The 22,565-nt window shown below is 40.7% G+C and overlaps 2 protein-coding genes across 3 annotated transcripts in view; one reads left to right on the plus strand and one right to left on the minus strand.

Moving 5' to 3' along the window:
- STK39 (serine/threonine kinase 39) overlaps nt 1–2,384 on the minus strand; it is a 310,330-nt gene extending 307,946 nt beyond the window's left edge. For both annotated transcript variants that reach the window (XR_014829495.1, XM_003133454.7), the window contains exon 1: nt 2,071–2,384. Coding sequence is in view for 1 of the 2 variants with exons in the window: in XM_003133454.7 (XP_003133502.3) it covers nt 2,071–2,272 (202 nt within the window). In the remaining variant the exon portion in view is untranslated. The remainder of the gene's footprint in view (nt 1–2,070) is intronic.
- Nucleotides 2,385–3,665: 1,281 nt separating this feature from the next.
- LOC100626329 (ferritin light chain-like) overlaps nt 3,666–22,565 on the plus strand; it is a 74,038-nt gene continuing 55,138 nt past the window's right edge. The window contains exon 1 of the mRNA XM_084999103.1: nt 3,666–3,679. Within this exon, the coding sequence (XP_084855229.1) occupies nt 3,666–3,679 (14 nt within the window). The remainder of the gene's footprint in view (nt 3,680–22,565) is intronic.

The following is a 22,565-nucleotide window of genomic DNA, read 5'->3' on the forward strand; positions in this document are numbered from 1 at the left end:
TAGTAGGCCTTTAGATTTTGTTAAGCAAATAAAAACTATGGAGCTGTGAGTTCCCACTGTGGCGCAGTGGAACGAAATTTGACTAGTATCCATAAGGATGCAGGTTCAACCCTGGCCTTTATCAGTGGGTCGGGGAACTAGCATTGCTGTGGCTGTGGTGTAGGCCACCCGTTGTAGCTCTGACTAGAGCCCTAGTATGGGGATTTTCATATGCCACTACTGCAGCTTTAAAAAAGGGAAGAAGAAAAAAAAAAAAAAAAAAAACAGAACAAAAACTATGGAGTTACATGCTGTGAGGTATATAAAAAGAAAGGCAGAAAAGGCCACTACTTTGCCTTGGGAGAAGCAGCAGGCTTCTCAAGAACATTCACTCTGGCCGTGGAGGCTGAGTAAGGAGCACTACAATGGCAGGCACTTAGAGAAGAGCCAGTGAAAGGCAGCAAAGAATGGAAGGCCAGATGTTTCCCAGGACAGCTGACTATTCAGGGCACAATCAATGTGATCTGAATATGAGAGGGGGCAATCGGGTTGAGAGCAGGGAGTAAAACTGGGAAGATGAAGAGGCTGAGATAACTAAGTTAAAGGAGTTTTCACTGAATATTCTAGGCTTTGAGAAGCCCTTGAAGATATTTAATCCATGCAGACAAGACGACTCCTCCCTGGAATCTTAGGCCAAAATTTATAAAGGTCGGGGTTTTCAAAGAATTTTATGTAGAGATGCCTATTTTGGTTATTTGGAGCTTTTATATGCCAGCTTACTGTTCTGCCCATCCCTTATTTATCTATTTATTTCAGTCTATGCTGTTTCATTCACACAGTAGCATATTATAAAGGCTCTTTTCAGCACCTAATGAAATTCTTATTATCTATTTTAATTTTCCTTAAAGGGGAGGTGGAGTGTTCTTTTTAATGAAAAGAAAAAGTTATCCTGAATTCCTTTATCATCGTACTTAAATATCGAGATATGGGAAGGCAGCATCCCATCCCACTGCCAGTGAGGTCAGAAAATGAAGGCCCACCTCACCTGGAGAGTTCCCTAAGTGGGCTTAACAAGACTCTCAAAAAGGATGATCCAATAAGGACGATTCTAAGTGAAGGGTCAACACAAATCTCCTGGTCCTTCACGTGCCTGGCCCTGGGAAAAGTAATGCCGGCTTCTTATCTGACTTTGCGAGGTTTTTAAAAATAAGGTGATATCTGTGAGCCGACCAGAAGGCACCAAAAGGCAGGGAGCAGATCACCGACAGCCTCGGGTTTCACTCCTGCAGCTCGGCCCTGGACCAGAGGGAAGCATCGGCCACGCACAGGGCAGGAGGCCAGGGCGCCTGCTTCCCCCGGGCGATAGTACTGGGCGGCAGGCGGCGCGCCCCGGCACCGAGACCCGGGTACCCGGGCGCGCCGGGCTGCGCGGTGAGCCAGGCAGCAGGGCGGGCGTGGAGCACCGGCTGTCAGGGAGGGAGGCCAGCATCCTCCCCTGCTTCGGGAAAGCACCTGGGCCTCCGCAACTCCTACGTAGCCGAGTTACCCACCGCGAGAGGCTGGTGACCGGAGGCAGAGGCGCGGAGCTTGGAGAGCAGAGGTGCGGCTGCGCCCGCTCAGTCCCCCAGGACGCGGCCCCCAGGGCGCGGCGCGGGGGCGCTGAAAGCCTAGGGCGGCGCCCCCACAACCCCACCCCGGCCACGGCTGCTTGCCAGCGTGGCCACAGACCACAGGCTGCGGCCCCGGCGCGCTGGAGAAGGGAGATGCGGCGGTGTTGCCAGGTCCCCAGCTCCGCCGACCCGGAGATCCGGGAGATAAAAGTTTGCAGCATGCGGCTCGTCTGCAGTGCGAGTCACATCCGCCGCGCCGCCTCCTGCAGCACCAGCGCTCCGAACGAACAAATAAATTAAAAAAAAAAAAAAAAAAAAAAAAAACTGTTGAAGCCGGTAGGCCCCGAAGCCGGCCGCTCTGCCTCCTGGGCGTGCATGCAGGCTACCCTAGCATCCCGCGTCCCCTCCCGCCCCCGACCGCGCCTCCCACCCGGCCTCAGCGCCCGGCCTGGTCCGGCCCCGCCGCACCCGCCGCACTGACCGATAACCTCCTGCAGCTCGTACGCATCCCTGCAGATGGGCCAGCCGACCGCCTGCGCGGCGGGGGCCGGGGTCGGGGCCACGGGAGCCGCCGGGGCCGGCGCTGCTGTCGCGGCCGCTGGGGCCGTCACCGCCGTTGCTGTCACCGGAGCCGCCTGCTGGGGCTGCTGGACGTGCACAGGCGAGCCGGTCGGCTCCGCCATGATGCTGCCGGAGGAGAGCGGGAGGACGCGCCGGCCGGCGGACGACCTTCCACTTAAAACTTCCCTTCCCTCGCCGCCGACACCTCTCGGCCGGCGCACGCCCTCCCCGCCTGCCGCCGCCGCCGCCGGAGCCAGCCACGAGGGGAGGGAGCGAGGGAGGCCGAGCCGGGCGGAGGGAGGAGGCAGCGCCGGCAGAGGCGGGGACGGGAGGAGGCGGTGGCCGCCGCGCTCGCCGCGCGCCCAGAGCCTCGCTCGCGCAGTCTGTCTCTGCGAGGGGAACCGCCGCCAGGCCGCCCCCCCCGCCCCCGCCCCGGCTCTGCTCGCCGCCGGAGAAGTTTCCACCCGAGGGGAGCGAGGCCAGGTTGGGTTGGCTTTCGGGGCCCTCGCACCCTCACTCCCTGCTTTCACTGCGCCTTTGCCCCAGACAATCAGGCTCTCCGGAAGATGTCCCCTGGGGACCCCGAGGGCGGGGTCGTTGAACCGTCGCCAGGTTCTCAGATTCGGAAGTCTCCCCAACTAAAGAGAACCTGAAGTTCATTTACAAGTTAGCGAGTGAGACACCTACACGCAGGCCGTTTGTAGGACGCCGGTTAAAAAATAACCCGAGTTGTAACTTTCCGGCGCCCTACCTGCCTATATCCCTTTCCCCACCTTGCCTAATCTAATCGGAGCCCTTCTAGGATTTTTCCTTAGTGAAACATGATTCCTTAGGTCTCTGGCTGGTCACAGACTTTCTTCATTTGTTCCAAGCCGCCTGGATCCCAAGGAGGTGATGTAAGGGCTTGCGAAGTTAGAATAAGAAAAGTAAAAGAGATTTGAACTCTGGATTTCAAATTCTAGACCCTTAATAACAAGCCACCTTAACCCATTAGGACAACAAATAGGCGTTTCTTTTACAGAGTATAGGGGGTGTCAAAAAAAAAAAAATGTACCCGCAGCATAAATAAACTGCGTTGGAAATTTAATTAATTGCTGCTTTTCAACACTCCCAAAATTACCTCATCCTTAAAATTGCTATGGTATAACCATAGGTCTTCCTAATTATAGGTGTCATATTTAACACTGAATGTTCTCTGTGTTCCCCTGGTACAGGTGACGAAGTTTACACTATTCTTAAGCTGAGATGGTGCAGTGACCCAATGGTCGTAATGGCCATTTAGCCAAAATTATCTTGTGTAGTTTTCATGATGAAGACTACTGAATACATAATAATAAGCACATTAAAACAAACAAAAAAAACTCAGAAAGCTTGTGATACTTTGTCTCCTGTATTTATACACAAAAATCTTCCTAAAATTTTTTAAAGGTAATTCAGAGGAAACCCAGAATTTCATTAGGTGACACGTTATATGTCAAATCAAACATTGATGTAAAGTGGACATGAGTATGCACCATGGGACCGTTGAGGTACAGCAGCTCTGGTGCTCTGGTTTGCCAGCAGAAGTTGATGCTGAACTAGGAAGTTGTGCTTTCTTTTATGTAGGGGCATTCAAAAACTGTGTATCAATTTTAATGTCTGTCAAGAAACACAACTTCAGGAACAAATTGAGGCCTCTGATGTTTTCAGAAGGAAAGAACGGGGAGCAGGAATGCTCTGTACTTATTCACATCTTCAAGTGCTGCTCCCCACAGGGAAGAACTTTTTTAAAGACTCACTTTTAAGGGAAAAGAAAAATGATTAAAAGAATACGACTTCTATTTTGTCATATACATTTATATTTCAGACTTTCAAACTGTGGAGGACAGGAAAGGTCTTGGGATTTAATGAGAAAACATGATGCTATCAAGACCAATAGTACAGATCTGAGTCAAACACAGATTACTTAGTTTCCCACAAAAAACAAGTGTTGTTCCTTGTGATAAATTCATTTGAGTAATAAAAAAAATTAAATTAAAAAAAAAAGTGCTCTGTAGTCATATACCAGATACCCAAAGGGCCGACTACTTTCCAAATAGCTCCCAGTATGACTTGTAAGAACGGATGACTCAGTGCAGACCCATCACTACTACCAGTAATTCAGTTTAAAGAAGAATGTTTACTCCCAGTGGCCTTTGGCATCATTTTGATGTATGAAGCACAGAGCATGAATTATATTTTTAAATTATATAATAGCATTGGATTAGAATTTTAAGTTAATGTTTCCATAAACAACTGAGTAAAGTGGTACTTAAAACTTGGAAATATATGTATTTAAAAAGTAGACACATGGTACGCAATTTTTCCTGAAAACCCATTCATAATTTAAACTGAAAGGTGGCAGGGAGGAAGCTCTTAAAATATAATAAACATGGTTTATTTCAATACATAAATACATTCAGTCAGGGATTTTAAAACTTTAGAAAGAAATAAGAAGCTAAATTTTGTGAGGTGTTAACAACTACCTCATTGTAAGTCAGAGTTTTGCAACTTCAACACTTTGAATATTTTGTGCCAGATTATTCTGTGTCATAGAGGTCTGTTCCCCTGGCCTCAGCTCACCAGATGCCAATAGCAAGCATCCCCACTCTCAGTCATAACTATCAAAAAAGTCTCCAGACTTTTTTTGCTTTAGGTAAACTGAATATACAAAGTTGTTTTTGTTTTTATTTTTTTCATTTTATGGCCAGGCCAGGGACTGAATCCAAGGCATAGCTGCAACCTGTGTTGCAGTTGCAGCAACAGTGGATCCTTTAACCCACTGCACGGAGCTGGAGGATTGAAGCCGAACCTCTGAAGTGACCAGAGCCAATGCAGTTGGATTCTTAACCCACTGAGCTATGGCCTCCACAAAATTGTCATTTTATTTTTATTTTATTTTTTCTTTTTGTCTTTTTTAGGGCCACACCCACGGCATATGGAGGTTCCCAGGCTAGGGGTCCAATCGGAGCTGTAGCTGCTGGTCTACAGCACAGCTCACGGCAACACCAGATCCTTAACCCACTGAGCAAGACCAGGGATTGAACCTGCAACCTCATGGTTCCTAGTTGGATTCGTTAACCACTGAGCCACAATGGGAACTCCCCAAAATTGTCATTTTAAAGCAGGTAATATTGGAGGTTATATACCTTACAAAAAAAAATTAAATAAGGTTTAGTTATTCATAAATCTTGAAGAGGATCAGAATATGCAACCCCAAAATATGCTACTTTGGCATAAGAATTATTTTGATCTGAATATAATTAAGAAACAATAGACACAGGAAGAGTTCTCTTCCCTCCTCCAATCTGCCTAAAAGCTGGGCATACATTTCCCTTTTGTAAATGGTATTTCCATTTATAAAGGAAATTTCCATTTGTAAAAGTGCTCCCCTCTCCCATACCAGAAAGAGGAGAGTGACTCTTATCATAGAGATGATACTTAGATGAGTCTGCACAAACAACTCTTATTTACTAGTTTCCCCTATTGCCTAGTTACCTGCCCACAACTTACCCCTCCAGAAGCCCAAACCACCTTTTCCTTGTCTAGTCAGTTCTCCACAATTTATCAACCTTTGTTAAAATGGTATATAAGCCCCTACTTCTAACCACCCCTTTGAGTTATTACGGCATATTCCCACACAGATGTGCATTTCACATGCAAATAAACTTTGTTTTTTCCTTGTGCTAGTCTGTGTATTCACAGGCCTCCAGTTACTCAATTTGAGAGGTCAGAGTAAAAATTTTTTCCTCCTGTATGACCCTTTGAACATCTAAAAGAAGATGTGTAGTGTCGTGGCTGAGACCTTGAAGAAAGAAAATGTGAGATTCAAATCTTGCCACCAATTTTTTTTTTAACCTCTGACTGTGGACTGACTTTAACTCTTTGAGTTTCAATGTCCTCATTCACAAAATCAGCATCACAACTTTGACATGGGTTGTTACAACATACCTTGTATGTAAATAGCTTAACATAAAGTGTGGCTGACACGTAGTAAGTGTTCAACAAAATGAAAACCCTCATTAATGTCATCTTCATCATCATCATTCTTATCTTCTAAGATTTGTAACAAAACATATAGGAAAAAGATATGTAATAATGGCAATCATGAACTGTACAGAATATAAGCTCCCTGAGGACAGGCATCTTTCTTTGTTCTTTTGGTTCATTGCTGTGTCCCAGTGCCTGGAATAACACCTGATACAGAGTATACTTGGTAAATATTTGTTAAATGAATATAACACCTTTTAAATGGATAAAAGCATGCTTTTTAAGCATCAGAATGAGTCAGCCACATCAAGAGTGGATTAGATGGGAGGAAACTGGAGGCGGAAAGACCCATTTGGAAACCACTGCAATAGTCAAGTTAGAGAAATGCGTGCGTGAAAAAAGTCATGATATTGAGGATAATGATGAGGGGGTAGATTTAAGATTATTTAAGGAACAAAAAAATAGAACTTGATGACAGATGAGATTCCTTTAAAAGTCGAATTGCCCAAATGCATTAAAAAAGTAGATGTACACATTTGCAGTCTATAAAATGTTTTAGAAATAAATCCATTGAAGAAATGAAAGGCTCTCTTGATTGACAGATGGTCTTTTTCCCATGGCTAACCTATAATCTATTGCAAAGTCACTTTCATTGCTTGGTGGGAAAAGGCCAGATGTTCTTGGGTGTGAAGAAGATCTATCACCATATTTCCCATCTCCAACTCTCTGATACATCCTATTTTAGTAACTATGTTGGAGGGTAAAGTTGCGAAAGAGCTGAATTTTTATTTCAACAATTGCTTCCAAAGACAAGGATTCAATGTTTTTTTGAGTCAGGGTGATAGTGGGGCTTAATAGAAAAGGCAGGGGTTTAAGTCAGAAATAGCTAGATTTAAATACTCATTCTGTACTTACTAGTTGGCAACTTAAACTGCTTCTATTTTCTTAAAATAGGGACAATCATGCCCTGGATGACTGGGTTGCAATAAGGATGAAATGAGCTGGAATGTGCAACACACCTGACCCATAGCACACACTGTAGTATAGTAGTGGCTCCAGAATTTCCACTTGGGAGAGATCAAGGGTGGTGTTCTCAGGGGAATGTGGATATTATAGATTGAATTTCATCCCCTCCAAACCACAAAGCCCCAAACCCCAGTACTTGTGAATGTGACTTTATTTGCAAATAGGGTCTTGGCAAGTCAGGATTAGGTCAAGATGGATTAAACTGGGCCTATTCCAAAGATTGGTGTCCCTATAAGAAGAGGAAGTTTGGCACAATCTCAGATACACAGAGGGAGAGTGCCATGTGACGAGGGAGACAGAAATTGGAGTGATATGTGACAAGTCAAGGAATGCCAAAGATTGCCAGGAGCAACCAGAAGCTAGATAAGAGGCATGGAACAGATTCTCCCTCAGAGCCTCCAGATGGAACCAGCTCTACTAACACCTTGATTTTGGATGTCTAGCATCTAGGCTGTGAGAGAGTCAGTTTCTGTTGTTTTATGCCACTCAGTTTGTGGTACTTACAGCAGCCATAGTGAACTAAGACAGTGAAATTATGGGATTTATTTTTTAACCAACTTAAGCAATGAGCATCAGTGAAAATAGCCACTGCTTTGGGGCCGCCACTCAACCAAAGCCCTGGACTTTACACTTCAGCTTACTGTGGGTTTTTTGTTTATTTGTTTGTTTGCTTGCTTTTTAGGGCTGCACCCTCAGCATATAGAAGTAGTGGAACTACAGCTACCAGCCTATTCCACAGCAACACAGGATCCGAGCCGCATCTTCAACCTACACCACAGCTCATGGCATGCCAGATCCTTAACCCACTGAGCGAGGCCAGGGATTGAACCCACATCCTCATGGAATACTAGTTGAATTCATTTCCCCTGGGCTACAATGGGAACTCCCCAGCTTGCTTTTTTAATACTATTTTAAGTGGGGGGAAAAAAAAAAAAAACCCTGTAAATATCCAAATGAATTATCAGCAGAGATGTCAAATGTCCATCTGAAAAATGCATTTGAGCATATATGGACCTCTCCAACTTTGAAGACCAAGGCCTCTTACACTTAGCATACCAACAGAGATGTCATGTGCTTTCCACTGACATAGCTGATGCTATTACCCCAAGTCCAGAGCTGGTATGATTCAGTCTTATTAGGTTAACACAATTTAGTGTCAAGGTGTCATTGGGGCCTGTTTCCCAACCATAAATGGAAAGAGAGGCTTAAATCTATTTTAATTTGAATTATTACAAGCCACTGCTTTTTAACTTCATGGGATTTAAGGAATTAAACTTGTATGAATTATAATGTCCGGACATGTGTTTTCATTTATTTTCCAACCCATCACTGAAATTGACTTTCTATTGCATTTTCTAGTACAGACATATTGCTCTAGTAATAGTTAATGCCTCTTCACTTATCTCAGAGGTTTGTGACCATGATTTGGCCCCAGTAGAAAGAAGTCTCCCTAGAAGCCCTGCTCTCTGTATTCATAGGGAAAGACCTCCATGTTTAGCAAAGCTTGCCCTTTGCTAAAACATCCAAAAGCATTATAGCAAATCTATACAGCATATATATTTCTTTTATGGCGTAATCTGTCTAAAACCTGATAGTCTTGTCCCAGGCAGACTGTCATAAAAATGTAATTAAAAGCAATTTGATTCTTTATGGCTGTCTCCACTGAAGAATCCCAAGTAGGAATCCTGTTCATTACACAAAGCAGCACTTTCTGAAAATATTTTCTTCAACCTTTCTCACCTTCAGATTTTTCCAAACTCCAAGGATGTCTCAAAGTATTTCTTTTCCTCTCTACTAAAAAGTCCTCCCCCCAAAACTACCCACAAACCCTCAACCATCTTCCTTCTCTGCCTCTCTGGCCTCTGAGCCAGGCTCAGATTAATATCAGGAAAGTTATCTTGGGTTACCTGTATTTTGAAAAACAAAGGAAGCTCAGGGACTGCCCTGGTTTGTAATAGGTATGTAATAGAACACTTAATAATTGAACTTATTAATATTCTTTCATGCAGTGAATACATTTTTTTTCGTCTTTTTTTTTTTTTTTTTTGCCTTTTCTCGGGCCTCTCCTGCAGCACATGGAGGTTCCCAGGCTAGGGGTCTAATCGGAGCTGTAGCCACCGGCCTACACCAGAGCCACAGCAACACAGGATCCGAGCTGAATCTGAAACCCACACCACAGCTCACAGCAACGCCGGATCCTCAACCCACTGAGCAAGGCCAGGGATCGAACCTTCAACCTCATTGTTCCTAGTCAGATTCATTAACCGCTGCGCCACAATGGGAACTCCAGTGGATACATTTTTAGGGTCTGTAATTTGCCAATTGCTATAGAAAGATAAAAGACAAAATGCTCTCAGACTTTAAGAACTGTATAACCCATACAATCCTACTTTATCCAGTGCCCAATCTTCCAGTGTCCCAGCTGCCCCCTAAAGTTACCAAAACATGTGAACAACACTTAAAATAAGGGGAAGAGCCAAAACCAGAGGTCACAGAGATATAATATGATGGGTCAATCTGCTGATAAAAATAAATCATTTCTTTTACTACTGACTGGCAAAGTCTGAAAAAACAAAAACAAAAACCCCATGCCCTTTTGGCCCTAAAGTCAAGAATTCAAAGAGAAATGGCAGGAACATTAAAATGAAAACCAGATGAAAAGAGAGGAGACAGCAGAAGGAGAGGTAGACATCACAGGCTGCTAAGGAAGTAGACGCCTTTGATACCAGGCAATTAAGAGAGAAGAGCAGAAATGGCCTTGAAGAGAGAAAAGAATCATAACGGAAGGAAGCTCAGTGTCAAGGGCCAGACCTACATCAAAGGAGACACAGCCCAGGTGCAAGCACATATGTCTACACTGTGTGAGCAGCGGGACGGTGTCACACCAACCAGCGCTGGCCCCGCATGGCACACCCTCCTGCCAGAAAGCTCGCCCAGCGCTGCCAGATCTTCGGGTTGTTTTAGGAGAAGCCAACAAATCTAATTTTAGGTGAAATTTTTCAGTTTTTAAATATTGGACCGATTTTATGAAATAGTGCACAGAATCTGATACCATATACGTAATGTTTTAAAACAAGAAGATGCTAAACACAGTCTTTGAATAAATACATAGCAAAACACAGGTCTGAATGATAAACTTCAAATTCAGGGTTGCCATTACCCCTTGAAAGGGTAGGCAGGGGAAAGGCACACAAGGGCTTCTATGGCATCTGTAATGTTTGATTACTTTAATAAAAACCTGTAATAAGTATAGCAAAATAAGATTTGTTAGACTAAATGGTAGGTCCATGAGTTCTTATTACATTAGTGACCCTACCATTCTATACATTTGAAATATTTCACAATTATAAAACAATAATACTGCACAGGCCAAACATTTTTAGTCTACATCAGACCAGTGGAGCAGAATTTTGTAGCCTCTGCATAGAATGATTCAAAAGGCTTAGACCCCACACTTAGGTTAAGACCAGGGTAACAGCAATTTGGTCACATCCCTTTAGTAAAACATAGATGGTCCAGATGGTTTTCAATCTGATTGGGCATCAGAGTCGCCTGTTGAGCTTTTTCAACCCTCCCATGCCTGGGTGTCACCTACATTCTACTAACTCATAAAGTTCATCTAGAAATGGAACTGCAGAGGAACTCTCATATGCAGCCAGAGTTGAAAATAACTGTGATAGTTCTGAGAGAGAGCATCAAGCTGACACAGGAAAACCACAACAATTAGAAAAGCACCCAAGTCAGAGAGCTTCTAGTGAGGTGATGACTTTAAAAGGCTCAGTGATCACTGGTGGCTTTCATGAAATAGACATAACAAATGGCAATGAAAGCAAAACACTCACTAAAAAGCACTCTTTCTGTAACAAGAAAATTACTATTGAAATAGTAACCCTTTTCATTGAAATGGTTAGAATGTAATAATAGTGCATTATTTTAAAGAAACAAACGGCATACCTGTACTGTGCCAACTCCCTGCATGGGGCTGTGCAATGATGGAAAGATGGATGAAATCCATCTTACTCTCAGAGGAACTTACCATCTAATGGGGCAGACAGACATGTCAAAAATAATTTTTCCCTTGGGAACAGGGAGACTAGTCATGTGAGAGTCTAGTTTTGTCTCAAAGACACCAAAAATAGAGCATTCAAGGTATTGGGCCATAGAGTCCAGTTTTAACCATTCTCTGATAACCTGGGTTTGGTGGAGAGACCCCTGAAGATGAGAGAAAAGAACAGCATGGAGAGGAAGGGTCATTTAAAATGATTTAGACTTCATATGGTTGTTAATATAGAGAGGATTCAAAACTGATGTCTTAAAAGACTGTTCTTACTATAAATTAACCAAGTTTAGCCACAAAAGCTTTTTCCTTTGATATAAAGGAGCTATCAGTATGACTTTCTCAGAATCCCACATGTGAATGAATCACTGATTGAATGAATGAAAATTTAATCCTTATAACAAAGATAACATTGGATCATATTATATTGCTTTAGGGTAATTTTCAGTAACATCTATAATTCAAAGCATTTCTTTCTATAACAATAACAATAGCTATAGTTTATGGATACATTGTGTTGATTGATCTTCCCCTATAACCTGCTGGCATAGATCACATTATGCGCATTTTTAGAGATGGAGAAACTGAAGGTCACAATGGTTAAATATGGAAAGGAACCCTAATCTCAGTTTATGTACAGCAGAGCCTGGATTCAAACCTGCTCTAACTCCAAAGACTAAAACTTAAACTCTGAACTACAAACCTCTATCTCTTGACAAGTCATGTTTGCTATTATTGTATTAAACCTTTAAACAAAATTTTATTAATTAAATTAAATTTCAATTTAATTTTAATTAAAAATGCCTACTGATGTGCTATGCAGTTTTTAGGCCATTTAAAGCCAGAAGCTAAGGCTGCAGCTAGCCAGGAGTCAATAACCAAGCGTAGAGTGTTCCTTCTTCAAGCAACAGCTGTGGGCAAATTTGAGTTTGGAGAAAAATATTCCACATGTGCCTCTATTCCTCCATCCAAATATTATAAATATTAGTTCAAAAACTATCCTTATGTACCCTCAACAATACTCTGCAAACAATGGCCATTATTAACCTGTGTTTTAAAAATGCTAAAATAACTGTTAGTTTGAATAATCAGCATAAGTAATTTATTAGTTTAGTCTCCAAATCAAGTAAAAGCTATGCAACAGTATTTCGTGGTTCAAAGAAATAGTTATTTCAGGGAGTTCCCGTCGTGGCGCAGTGGTTAACGAATCCGACTAGGAACCATGAGGTTGCGGGTTCGGTCCCTGCCCTTGCTCAGTGGGTTGACGATCCGGCGTTGCCGTGAGCTGTGGTGTAGGTCGCAGACGCGGCTCGGATCCTGCGTTGCTGTGGCTCTGGCGTAGGCCAGTGGCTACAGCTCCGATTAGACCCCTAGCCTGGGAACCTCCATATGCCGCGGGAGCGGCCCAAAGAAATAGCAAAAAGACAAAAAAAAAAAAAAAAAAAAAATCACCCTATAATGTACTAGACTCATAAAAAAAAAAAAAAAAAAGAAATAGTTATTTCAGTCAAGTAGTGAATAATCTTCAAATCCATCGTCCTCAAACACAAAGGATAGTGGTATATATACATAAGCAATTAGAGAAGGCCAGATGGTATTATAGAACTTTGACATATATTTCAATAGATAATCCAATAATTTCTTCATTTTCATCAGTTTAAAATCCTTAAAAAAATCCATTAAAAATAACAGAAATTTTTTAAAAAAATCACAATGTTTGGGTGTTATTTTCAAGTCATTTAAGAAATATATTATTTGAATATTGAGAATTATAGAAGGATTACCATTTTGTGTTTCAATAACTGGGCTGTCAAAGCAGGCTGGTCCTTGCATCAACCAGCTGTATGCATAAAGGGTGTTATGTTTCCTCTCTTATGAAAAGATTCATGTTGCCATTTTGCATTTCCCATAGATATTGAATGGATTTAACTCAGCAAGAAAGATACTCACTAAACTAAAAGGAAGAGCCTATGGCGGTAATATCATGTCAACAAAATATTTATTTTATTGGCACAGACATTTTTTAAAAGCTAGCAAGAATGTTGATAGTGGGGTAGAAAAGCACTAGCACAATAAAAGCCCAAAGGGCTCATATATCTAGTGACAGAGATTTGTTCTTTCAAATAAGCGATTAATCATAGGAAAGTGGCTGATGGCAGATATAGATTATGAAAAAGCTTCATTTAAAAAATTGTTTTTCTTTTGAATATATAAGTATATGTACAAGTTATAAAAATTTAAAGAAGGAAGGGTATACAACCACTGTAGAGAACAGTATAGAGTTTCCTTAAAAAATAAAAATAGAATGATATCATTCAGCAATCCTACTCCTTGGCATATATCCGGAGAAAACCATAATTTGAAAAGATACATGCACCCCAATGTTCATAGCAGCACTATTTACAATAGTCAAGTCATGGAAACAACCTAAATGTACATTGGACAATGGCTGGATTAAGAAGATATGGTACATATATATGATGGAATATTACTCAGTCATAATCATGAATGAAATCATGCCATTTAGCAACACGGATTTACCTAGAGATCATCACACTAAAGGAAGTAAGCCAGACAAAGACAAGCATCAGATGATGTCACTTATAGGTGGATCTAAAAATGACACAAATGAACTTACTTACAAAACCAAAACAGACTCACAAACACAGAAAACAAACTTACAGTTACCAAAGGGGAACACAGAGAAGGAGGGATAAATAAGGAGTTTGGGATTAACATATGCACACTGCTATATTTAAAATAGATAATCAACATGGACCTACTGCATAGCCAAGGGACCTCTATTCAATATTCTGTAATAATCTACATGGGAAAATAATCTGAAAAAGAATAGACATATGTATAACTGAATCAATTGGCTGTACACCTGAAACTAACACAGCATTGTAAATCAACTGTAGTCCAATATAAAATAAAAATTAAATTAAAAAATAAATAAAGTAGGAAGGGTATAAAGTGAACACTACATCTCCTTTCTGCTTTTATCTTCTACCCATGTGGTTCTCTGTCCTAGAAGCAGCAACTATTACCTTATTCTTGCATTCTTCAAGAGATACCCCATACATATGCAACTATGTTTATACATTGTTTTCTATGCTAACCATAACATACATCCATAGGCCCATTTTTTCCTTTAACAAATATCCTGGAAAAAAGTGTTTTGGAGTCCTATTTTTTTAAACCTAGCTCTATGCTGTCCACATTTCTTTTTCTATTGAGGTATAATTTGTATTCACTAAGTCAGAGATTCCATTTGATACATTTTGAGATCTGAATACAAGGGTGTAACCATCTCTCAAAGCAAGATATGAAACCATCTCTCAAAGCAAGACATAGAACATTTCATAATTATTCTTAAGAGCTAATTAATATTCCATTGCATGAATATGCTGTGACTGATTTAACCAGTTCTCTGTTGATGCACTCTTTTGCTGTTACAAATAAGCTTCCAGTGAATAATATGTACATGTGTGATATTTCATTGTCTAAGTACTCTTGTGGGAAAATTCCTAGAATTAGGATTGACAGATCAAAGAGTATGTGCATTTTTAGAAGGATATTGACAAGTTACTATATAGGTTGTACTAATTTACACTCTGGCTAACAGTTTATGAAGGTTCCTTTTGCACTATACTGTGGTTGTTAAACCTCTTGATCTTTGCCTATCTGGTATATGAAAAAAGTCTGACTGTAATTATAATATTGTTTCTCTCATTCAGAGGATACTGAGCATCTTTTCCTGTGTTTAAGAATCCTGAAACAGCTTCATTCCAAAAGAAAACGTGAGCCAAAGCTAAGGTGCTGTGATGATTGTGTCACGTATTTGGAGTGAGGAACAGAAACGCAGAAGACTTGACATTTATTCTGACCTTTCAAGAGAAGCTGGACAAAGTCATGTGTTTTTGAGGACAATAGAAATTTGAGAAAACTTGATATTTCCAGTATGACCTGAAAAGAAGATGCCAAAATCTTGAATGGAAAAGTCCAAGAAACTAAAGCTCTAAGAAAGTATGCCTGTTTGAATCACAAATGAAGACAAATGTTAATTTGTTTCTTCAAATAAATGGTATTGTCTAAGCTGAATTAATCTACAAGGTCAAACAGTCAGGCAAGCTTATTATGCAGAAATTCTAAAACATCTGTTGGATAGTGTACTACACAAATTACTGCCTGATCATCCATTTTATTTACTACACTTTGCTCTGGACAACTTTGTCTAGTCTTTGGCTAGTCTTAGAGCCATTCTAAAAGGAAAACAGCAACCCCAAAAGAAAAGAAAACTCGCCATTGAGGATATTCAAAAGACAATGACTTTAGTTCTAATGACAATTCCAACAGAAAAGATTCAAAACACTTGGCACAATGCATAGCTCCTAATATGACTTCTTTGGAGGAAACAACACTTTCTTAGAATTAGAAGTTTTTTTTAAAAAAAATTATTATAGTTGATTTACAATGTTGTGCCAATTTCAGCTATACAGTAGGATGACTTGTGTACATATATGTGTGTATATATGTACATATACATACATATGTATATATACCTACATATACTTTCTTTTTTGGTATATATTATTTCCATCATGGTATATCCCAGGAGATTGGATATAGTTTCCCGTGCTATACAGCAGGACCTCATTGCTTATCCATTCTAAATGTAAGAGTTTGCATCCATTAACCCCAAACTCCCAGTCCATCCCCCTCCATCCTCCATCTCCCTTGACAACCACAAGTCTGTTCTCCATGTCTGTGAGTCTGTTTCTATTTTGTAGATAAGTTCTTTGTGGTGTATTTTGGATTCCACATACAGGTGATATCATATGGTATTTGTATTTCTCTTTCTAACTTGGTATGATAACATCTAGTTGCATCAGAAATTCTTATTTTAAATTGGCTCATTGCTGGAAAATTATATTGTTTATGCTATGTTAATCTACCAATCAGGGATACTTAAAATCCTTCACCGCCCTTTCCCTCTCCAATAAAGTACTTCATAGAACAATAGAACATAGAAAAAAAATTATTGTTTAATTTACTAGACTCTCACTTATTAGCTACAAACTATTGTTAAAGTTATTTCTCTTTTCTGGACCTCAGTTTTCTTTTCTGTTAAATTCAGATAAATTGTAATGCTTGGTTAACAAATAAAGTCTTTGGCATATAGGAAGCTCTCAAAAAAAAAAAAAATTCTAGTGGTCAAGAACAAAGTCCTACTCTAAATCATAGGGCACTCTATCTAAACTCCTGGAATAGACCATGATGGAAAAGAATATAAAAAAAGAATATATAGGAGTTCCTGTCATGGTTCAATGAACCCAAATAATATCCATGAGGATGCAGGTTCAATCCCTGGCTTCGATAAGTGGGTTGAGGATCCAGTGTTGCCATGAGCTATGGTGTAGGTCACAGATGTGGCTCAGATTCTATGTTGCTGTGGCTGTGGGGTAGGCTGGCAGACGCAGCTCAGATTTGACCCCAAGCTGGGAACTTCCATATGCTGCTGGTGTGGCTGTAAAAAGACAAAGAAAAGTAGGAGGGAGTTCCTCTTGTGGTGCAGCGGAAACTAATCTGACTAGGAACCATGAGGTTTCAGGTTCGATCCCTGGCCTTGCTCAGCGGGTTAAGGATCTGGTGTTGCTGTGAACTGTGGTATAGGTTGCAGACTCAGTTCGGATCTGGCGTTGCTGTGGCTTTATCGTAGCCCAGCAGCAACAGCTCCGATTAGACCCCTAGCCTGGGAACCTCCATATGCCTCAGGTGCAGCTCTAAAAAGACAAAAAAAAAAAGACCAAAAAAAGTATGTGTGTGTGTATGAGTCTCTTTACTGTACAGCAAAAATTGGCACAACATTGTAAATAGACTATACTTTAATTTTTTAAATTTAATTTAAAAATTCACTTACAACTTCAACACCCAAGGGTAACATTTGTTAAGCTTTTGGTTTATATCCTTCTGGTCCTTTTGCAGTGTTTTCAAATTAAAAAAAGATGATCATTATAAAGAAAAAATTCTAATTATCTTCCCCACATTTGTATCTGGTTAAGACTTTATAAATAGACTCAGGAGTAGCAGTTAAAAATGAAATTCTTGGTATTTTAAAGGACTGAGGATGAAAGATTTGGGTTTCCAATTAGGAAGAATTTTTTTTTTTTTTTTACCAACACTGTAATTAAAAACAAAACAAAACCAAGCAACTTTGAATGGAACACTTGGGGGCGGGGAATACACCAAGGTTTATTGTCAGAGTTCATTTGCAAAGAATAGAATCCATTCTAGCCAGATCACAGGATATTAAAAGACTCTCAGATTTGGAGGGAAGGATAAAGGGTTTGAGTCTGCTTAACCTTTCAGTGACGATTCCCATAACTGCATTTCATTATTGGGATAATATCCTGAGTTGAATAGTATTTCCCCCAAATTCATGTTTACCTGAAACCTGTAAATGTGACCTTATTTGGAAATAAGATCTTGCAAATGTAATCAAGTTAAGATGTGGTTATGTTGGATTAGAGTGGCCTTAATCCAATGACTAGTGTCATTAAAAGAAGACAAAACTGAAGAGACACTGTCACATGAGGAAAGGATGTGTGAAGCTGGAGCAGAGACTGGAATGATGCATGTACAAGACAAGGAGTGCCAAGAATTGCCAGTATCCACCAGAAAATAGTAGAGGCAAGGAAGGATTTCCCATAGAGCCTTCAGTGAGAACATGGCCCTACTGATAACTTGATTTTGGACTTCTAGTCTGCATAATTGTGAAAAAAATACATTTATGTTGTCTTAAGCTGACCCAGTTTGTGGAACTTTGTTAGGGCAGCCCTATCAAACTAATACAGACACCAAGGGAGCTGCTGAATCTTCCATAATGAGGTATCCTCCAGTTCTAGAACACTTCTAACTCAGTAGTTAATAAGACTTCCAGATCAGGAAACTACTATAAAGGAAATCAATAGGATTAGGCAACCAGCCATGGTCAAGAAGTGTCATTACACCTAGTCCCAGAATTGTGGCAAACCTGCTACAAACAGTCCACATCTTATCTTAAGGCATTAGGAGTGCTCTTTGAACAGTAGGACCTTAGCTAATAGTCTCACAGAAAAATCAAACACCTCTATCATTTTTTCCAGAAGTGGAGGAGGAAAAATTCAACAGAAGCATAGCCTCACAGTGGGAAGAACATCTGATTGGTCACATCAGAACACAAACATGTCCTAAATCACATCCAGAACTCTAGCTGCAAGGGAGTCTAGGAAGTATAGTTGTAAGTTTTCCAGCCTCTACACTACAGAAAGATAGGAAAATTATGGAGCACCAATTTACCATATTTACAATAGATAGTTTATGAAATTATTCCTGGAATTCAGAAATTTTCAGTATTAGATGTATTAAGTCACTTAACTTATCAGTTACCTAATCTGTATGAAACTAAAGTTGAGGTTGATCTCCAAGGTATATTCTGGATTTTAAAATTCTGAACTTGAAAATGATGTATAAATCTGTATATACAAACGTACTTTAACATGTTTATTTATTCATGCAGAAGGGGCCAGAGACTGAACCCATGCCACAGCAGTGACCCAAGCCATAGCAGTGATGATGACGGATCCTTAACCTGCTGAGCCACCAGGAAACTCTTAGTCTTTCTTGAAAAAAAGATACTAGATTGAAATTAAATAGCACTTCCATGCTAATACTATGTAAACTTACAATTGTCTCCAAATAGGTGCAAGGAGTAGATTTACTTTTAGTAGGGAAAAAATGTGTGTAGGGATGTGTGTATAGGGGGTTGTGTGTGTGTGCGCATACACTTGTGTATGAATATATTGTGCATGTAAACTCAAGCAAACTAAATTTTCTCATGAATAAAATTTCTTATGAGTATGTAAAACCACATTGGCAGAAATTCAATACAAATGGTAAAGATAGGCAATGAAGTGGACTCTGCTTCAAGATTTTGTCTGGTTTTGAATTCTTTTTTTTTTTTTTTTGGTCTTTTTTGCCATTTCTTGGGCCGCTCCCACAGCATATGGAGGTTCCCAAGCTAGGGGTCGAATCGGAGCTGTAGCTGCCAGCCTATGCCAGAGCCACAGCAATGCGGAATCTGAGCCGCATCTGCGACCTACACTGCAGCTCACGACAACACTGGATTGTTAACCCACTGAGCAAGGGCAGGGATCGAACCGCAACCTCATGATTCCTAGTCGGATTCGTTAACCACTGTGCCATGACAGGAACTCCTGGTTTTGAATTCTTATAGTTGCATCTCACCAGACCCATTAAACTTTGCATGATTAAGTTTTACAGCTCTAAAAAAGAAAAGCAAGTTGTGGATGTGCTTTACCATGTTAAATATTATAAAGGTAGAATTTTTATTAACTTCATAAGTAATTACATATGAATTGGCTGATTACTTAGAATTTTATCACTAAAGAGCTTTATGTATTATTCATATCCTTAACATGTAGTATATCACCTGTTTACAACTAAGGGCTAGCGTTCAGTATGAGAGATTTGCAAAAATGGCCACAGGTTATTCCAATCCCTGTATCCAAACCCTTTCATGATGTGAATTTTCAGCTCCTTTTAATTAACAGGTGGAATCTTTTCCTACCTCTGTAGTCAGGCTTGTCTTGTGACTTGCTTTGGCCAATGGAATGCTGTAGAAGCAACGTGTGCCCATTTCACCAGGGCCTCCAGAATCCTCGCACACTTCTACTACCTCTGTTGGACACTTAGTGAGTTTGTGAACAAGCCTAGGCTGGCGTGCTAGCAGATGAGGAACAACATGGAGGACTGTCAAGATACCCCAGCCAATAGCCAGCCACCCCCAGTCAATCTGGCAGCTGATGAGAGTCATAAGAGTTTGTCCCGCTGAGGCCAGAAGAGCCATCTTGCTAAGCCCAACTCACAATTCTGACCAACAGAATCATTAACTGATTGTTGTTTTAAAGACTAAACTTTGGGGTGGTGTGTTATGCAGCAAAGCTAAATACTGAGTTAACTTTGTTTAAATTTTCTGATTATCTCAAATATTTGGCTTACTTCCTTACTTACTAGGAAAGTTTCCAAGATGGTGGAGTAGAAAGACCATGGGCTCACCTCTTCTCACAGGGACACCAAAATTATAACCAATTACAGAAAAAATGTTAACGATAAAGGCTAAACCTACCATAAAATTCTTCTAGAACTAAAGATATAAAGATGGCCAACAGGCACATGAAAAGATATTTACCATCCCTAATCATCAGACAAATGCAAATTCAAACCACAATAAGATATTGCCCCATACCTTCAGAATGGCTATCAGCTAAAAGAACACAAATAAATATTGGTGAGGATGATTAGAAAATGGAACACTTTTTTGCACACTGTTGGTGGAAATGTAAATTGGCGCAGCCACTGTGGAAAACAGTATGGAGATTCCTCAAAAAACCTGATCCAGCAATTCCACTACTGGGTGTATATCCAAAGAAAAGAAAAACACTAATTCAGGAAGTTCCCACTGTGGTAAATTTGTATGCTCCTTTCCCATACTTATCATATTTATTTTAATTTGGGGATTAATTGCATTGGTTACATTCAATAATAGTAACAACAAATTAAACTGAACATGTCTAATTTTTCTACATCAAGCAAAATACCAGTTAATAGTAATATAAAACATTCATATACACAAATATTCATATTTATAAATAAAGATATACTACTACATGGAAGTGTGGGAAGATTTATTCTTATTTTCATAGGTATATAAATATTCTAGTTTAATTTTACTAATGTTGATGTCTATATACAGCTCCATCTAATGTTTTCTTTTTTGCAAGTCTAGTGACAGGATGGGGGAAATGAGTTGGATTAAAAAACACTTGGTTAAGTTACATCGTTAAGTCCAGCTACTATGTTTCACTCAGCATTAGGAAATCACCTGGAATGTCTATTAAAACACAGATTCCTAGAGTTCCCTATTGTGGCTCAGTGGGTTAAGAACCTGACATAGTCTCCTTGAGGATGTGCATTCAATCCCTGGCCTCACATAGTGGGTTAAGGATCTGGTGTTGCCACAAGCTGTGGCACAGGCCATAGATGTGGCTTGGATCCAGCGTTGCTGTGTCTGTGGTGTAGCCTGGCAGCTGCAGCTCCAATTCGACCCCTAGCCCAGGAACTTCCATATGCTACAGGTGCAGCTGTTAAAAAAAAAAAAAAAAAAGGGAGTTCCCGTCGTGGCGCAGTGATTAACGAATCCGACTAGGAACCATGAGGTTGTGGGTTCGGTCCCTGCCCTTGCTCAGTGGGTTGACGATCTGGCGTTGCCGTGAGCTGTGGTGTAGGTTGCAGACTCGGCTCGGATCCTGCGTTGCTGTGGCTCTGGTGCAGGCCAGTGGCTACAGCTCCGATTGGACCCCCTAGCCTGGGAATCTCCACATGCCACGGGAGCGGCCCAAGAAATAGCAAAAAAGACAAAAAAAAAAAAAAAAAAGGGGAAAAAAGGAAAAGAAATAAAACAGATTCCTTTGTCCCTACCCCTTCCAGAAATTCTGATTCATTAGGTCTGGGGTATAGCTTTGCATCTTTCTTTCTTTCTTCCTTTATTTCTCTCTTCCTTCCTTCCTTCCCTTACTTCATTCCTTCTTCCCTCCTTTTTTCCTTTCCTTTCCCTTTTTTGAACTTGGCATGCAGAAGTTCTCAGGCAGGGACTGAACCTGTGCCACAGCAGTGACTTGAGCCATAGCAGTGGTAACACCAGATCCTTAACCTGCCTAGCCACCAGGGAACTCCAAGATTTGCATTTCTGACAAACTCTCAGTTGATGCTGCTGCTGCTGTCAATCTATAGACCTTACTTCAAACTGCACTGCATTTCTGAACAGTCAGGTCACCTGCCCAGGATGCTATTGAGCAAGCCGACCCACAATTCCTTGACATCTAGCCTTCCGCGGTTTATATCACTTGCTCCCACGTTTCACTAAATCATCTATCCCCATGGATCTCGAAACATCACATGTCTCTCTGCCAAGAGTTAACATACAGGTTCATACATGCCTTTCTTTCATTTTAATATGTAACACGGGGGAAAGTCCCTTAATCGGCTTGGTGGAATATTCTTGGTATTTCCAAAGGCACTATTCATGGATACCTCAGGCATCTCTTAAACAATGAAATGTTTGGCTGAGTTCTTGGCAGTCAAGAACAAATAGAATATTTCTGAGCCCTCCTTTCTGCTATATTTCGTCATGTGGTCACTGGGATATAGGAGGAATGAAGGTAGGGCACCTTCCAGGAACCTTTCTTTGGAGAAAGCTCCTA

This window comes from Sus scrofa, chromosome 15, assembly GCF_054392235.1.
Source record: "Sus scrofa isolate SSC_HxYL_T2T_F1_AM1 chromosome 15, Sscrofa_HxYL_maternal_Yorkshire_Landrace_v2.0, whole genome shotgun sequence".
NCBI lineage: Eukaryota > Metazoa > Chordata > Mammalia > Artiodactyla > Suidae > Sus > Sus scrofa.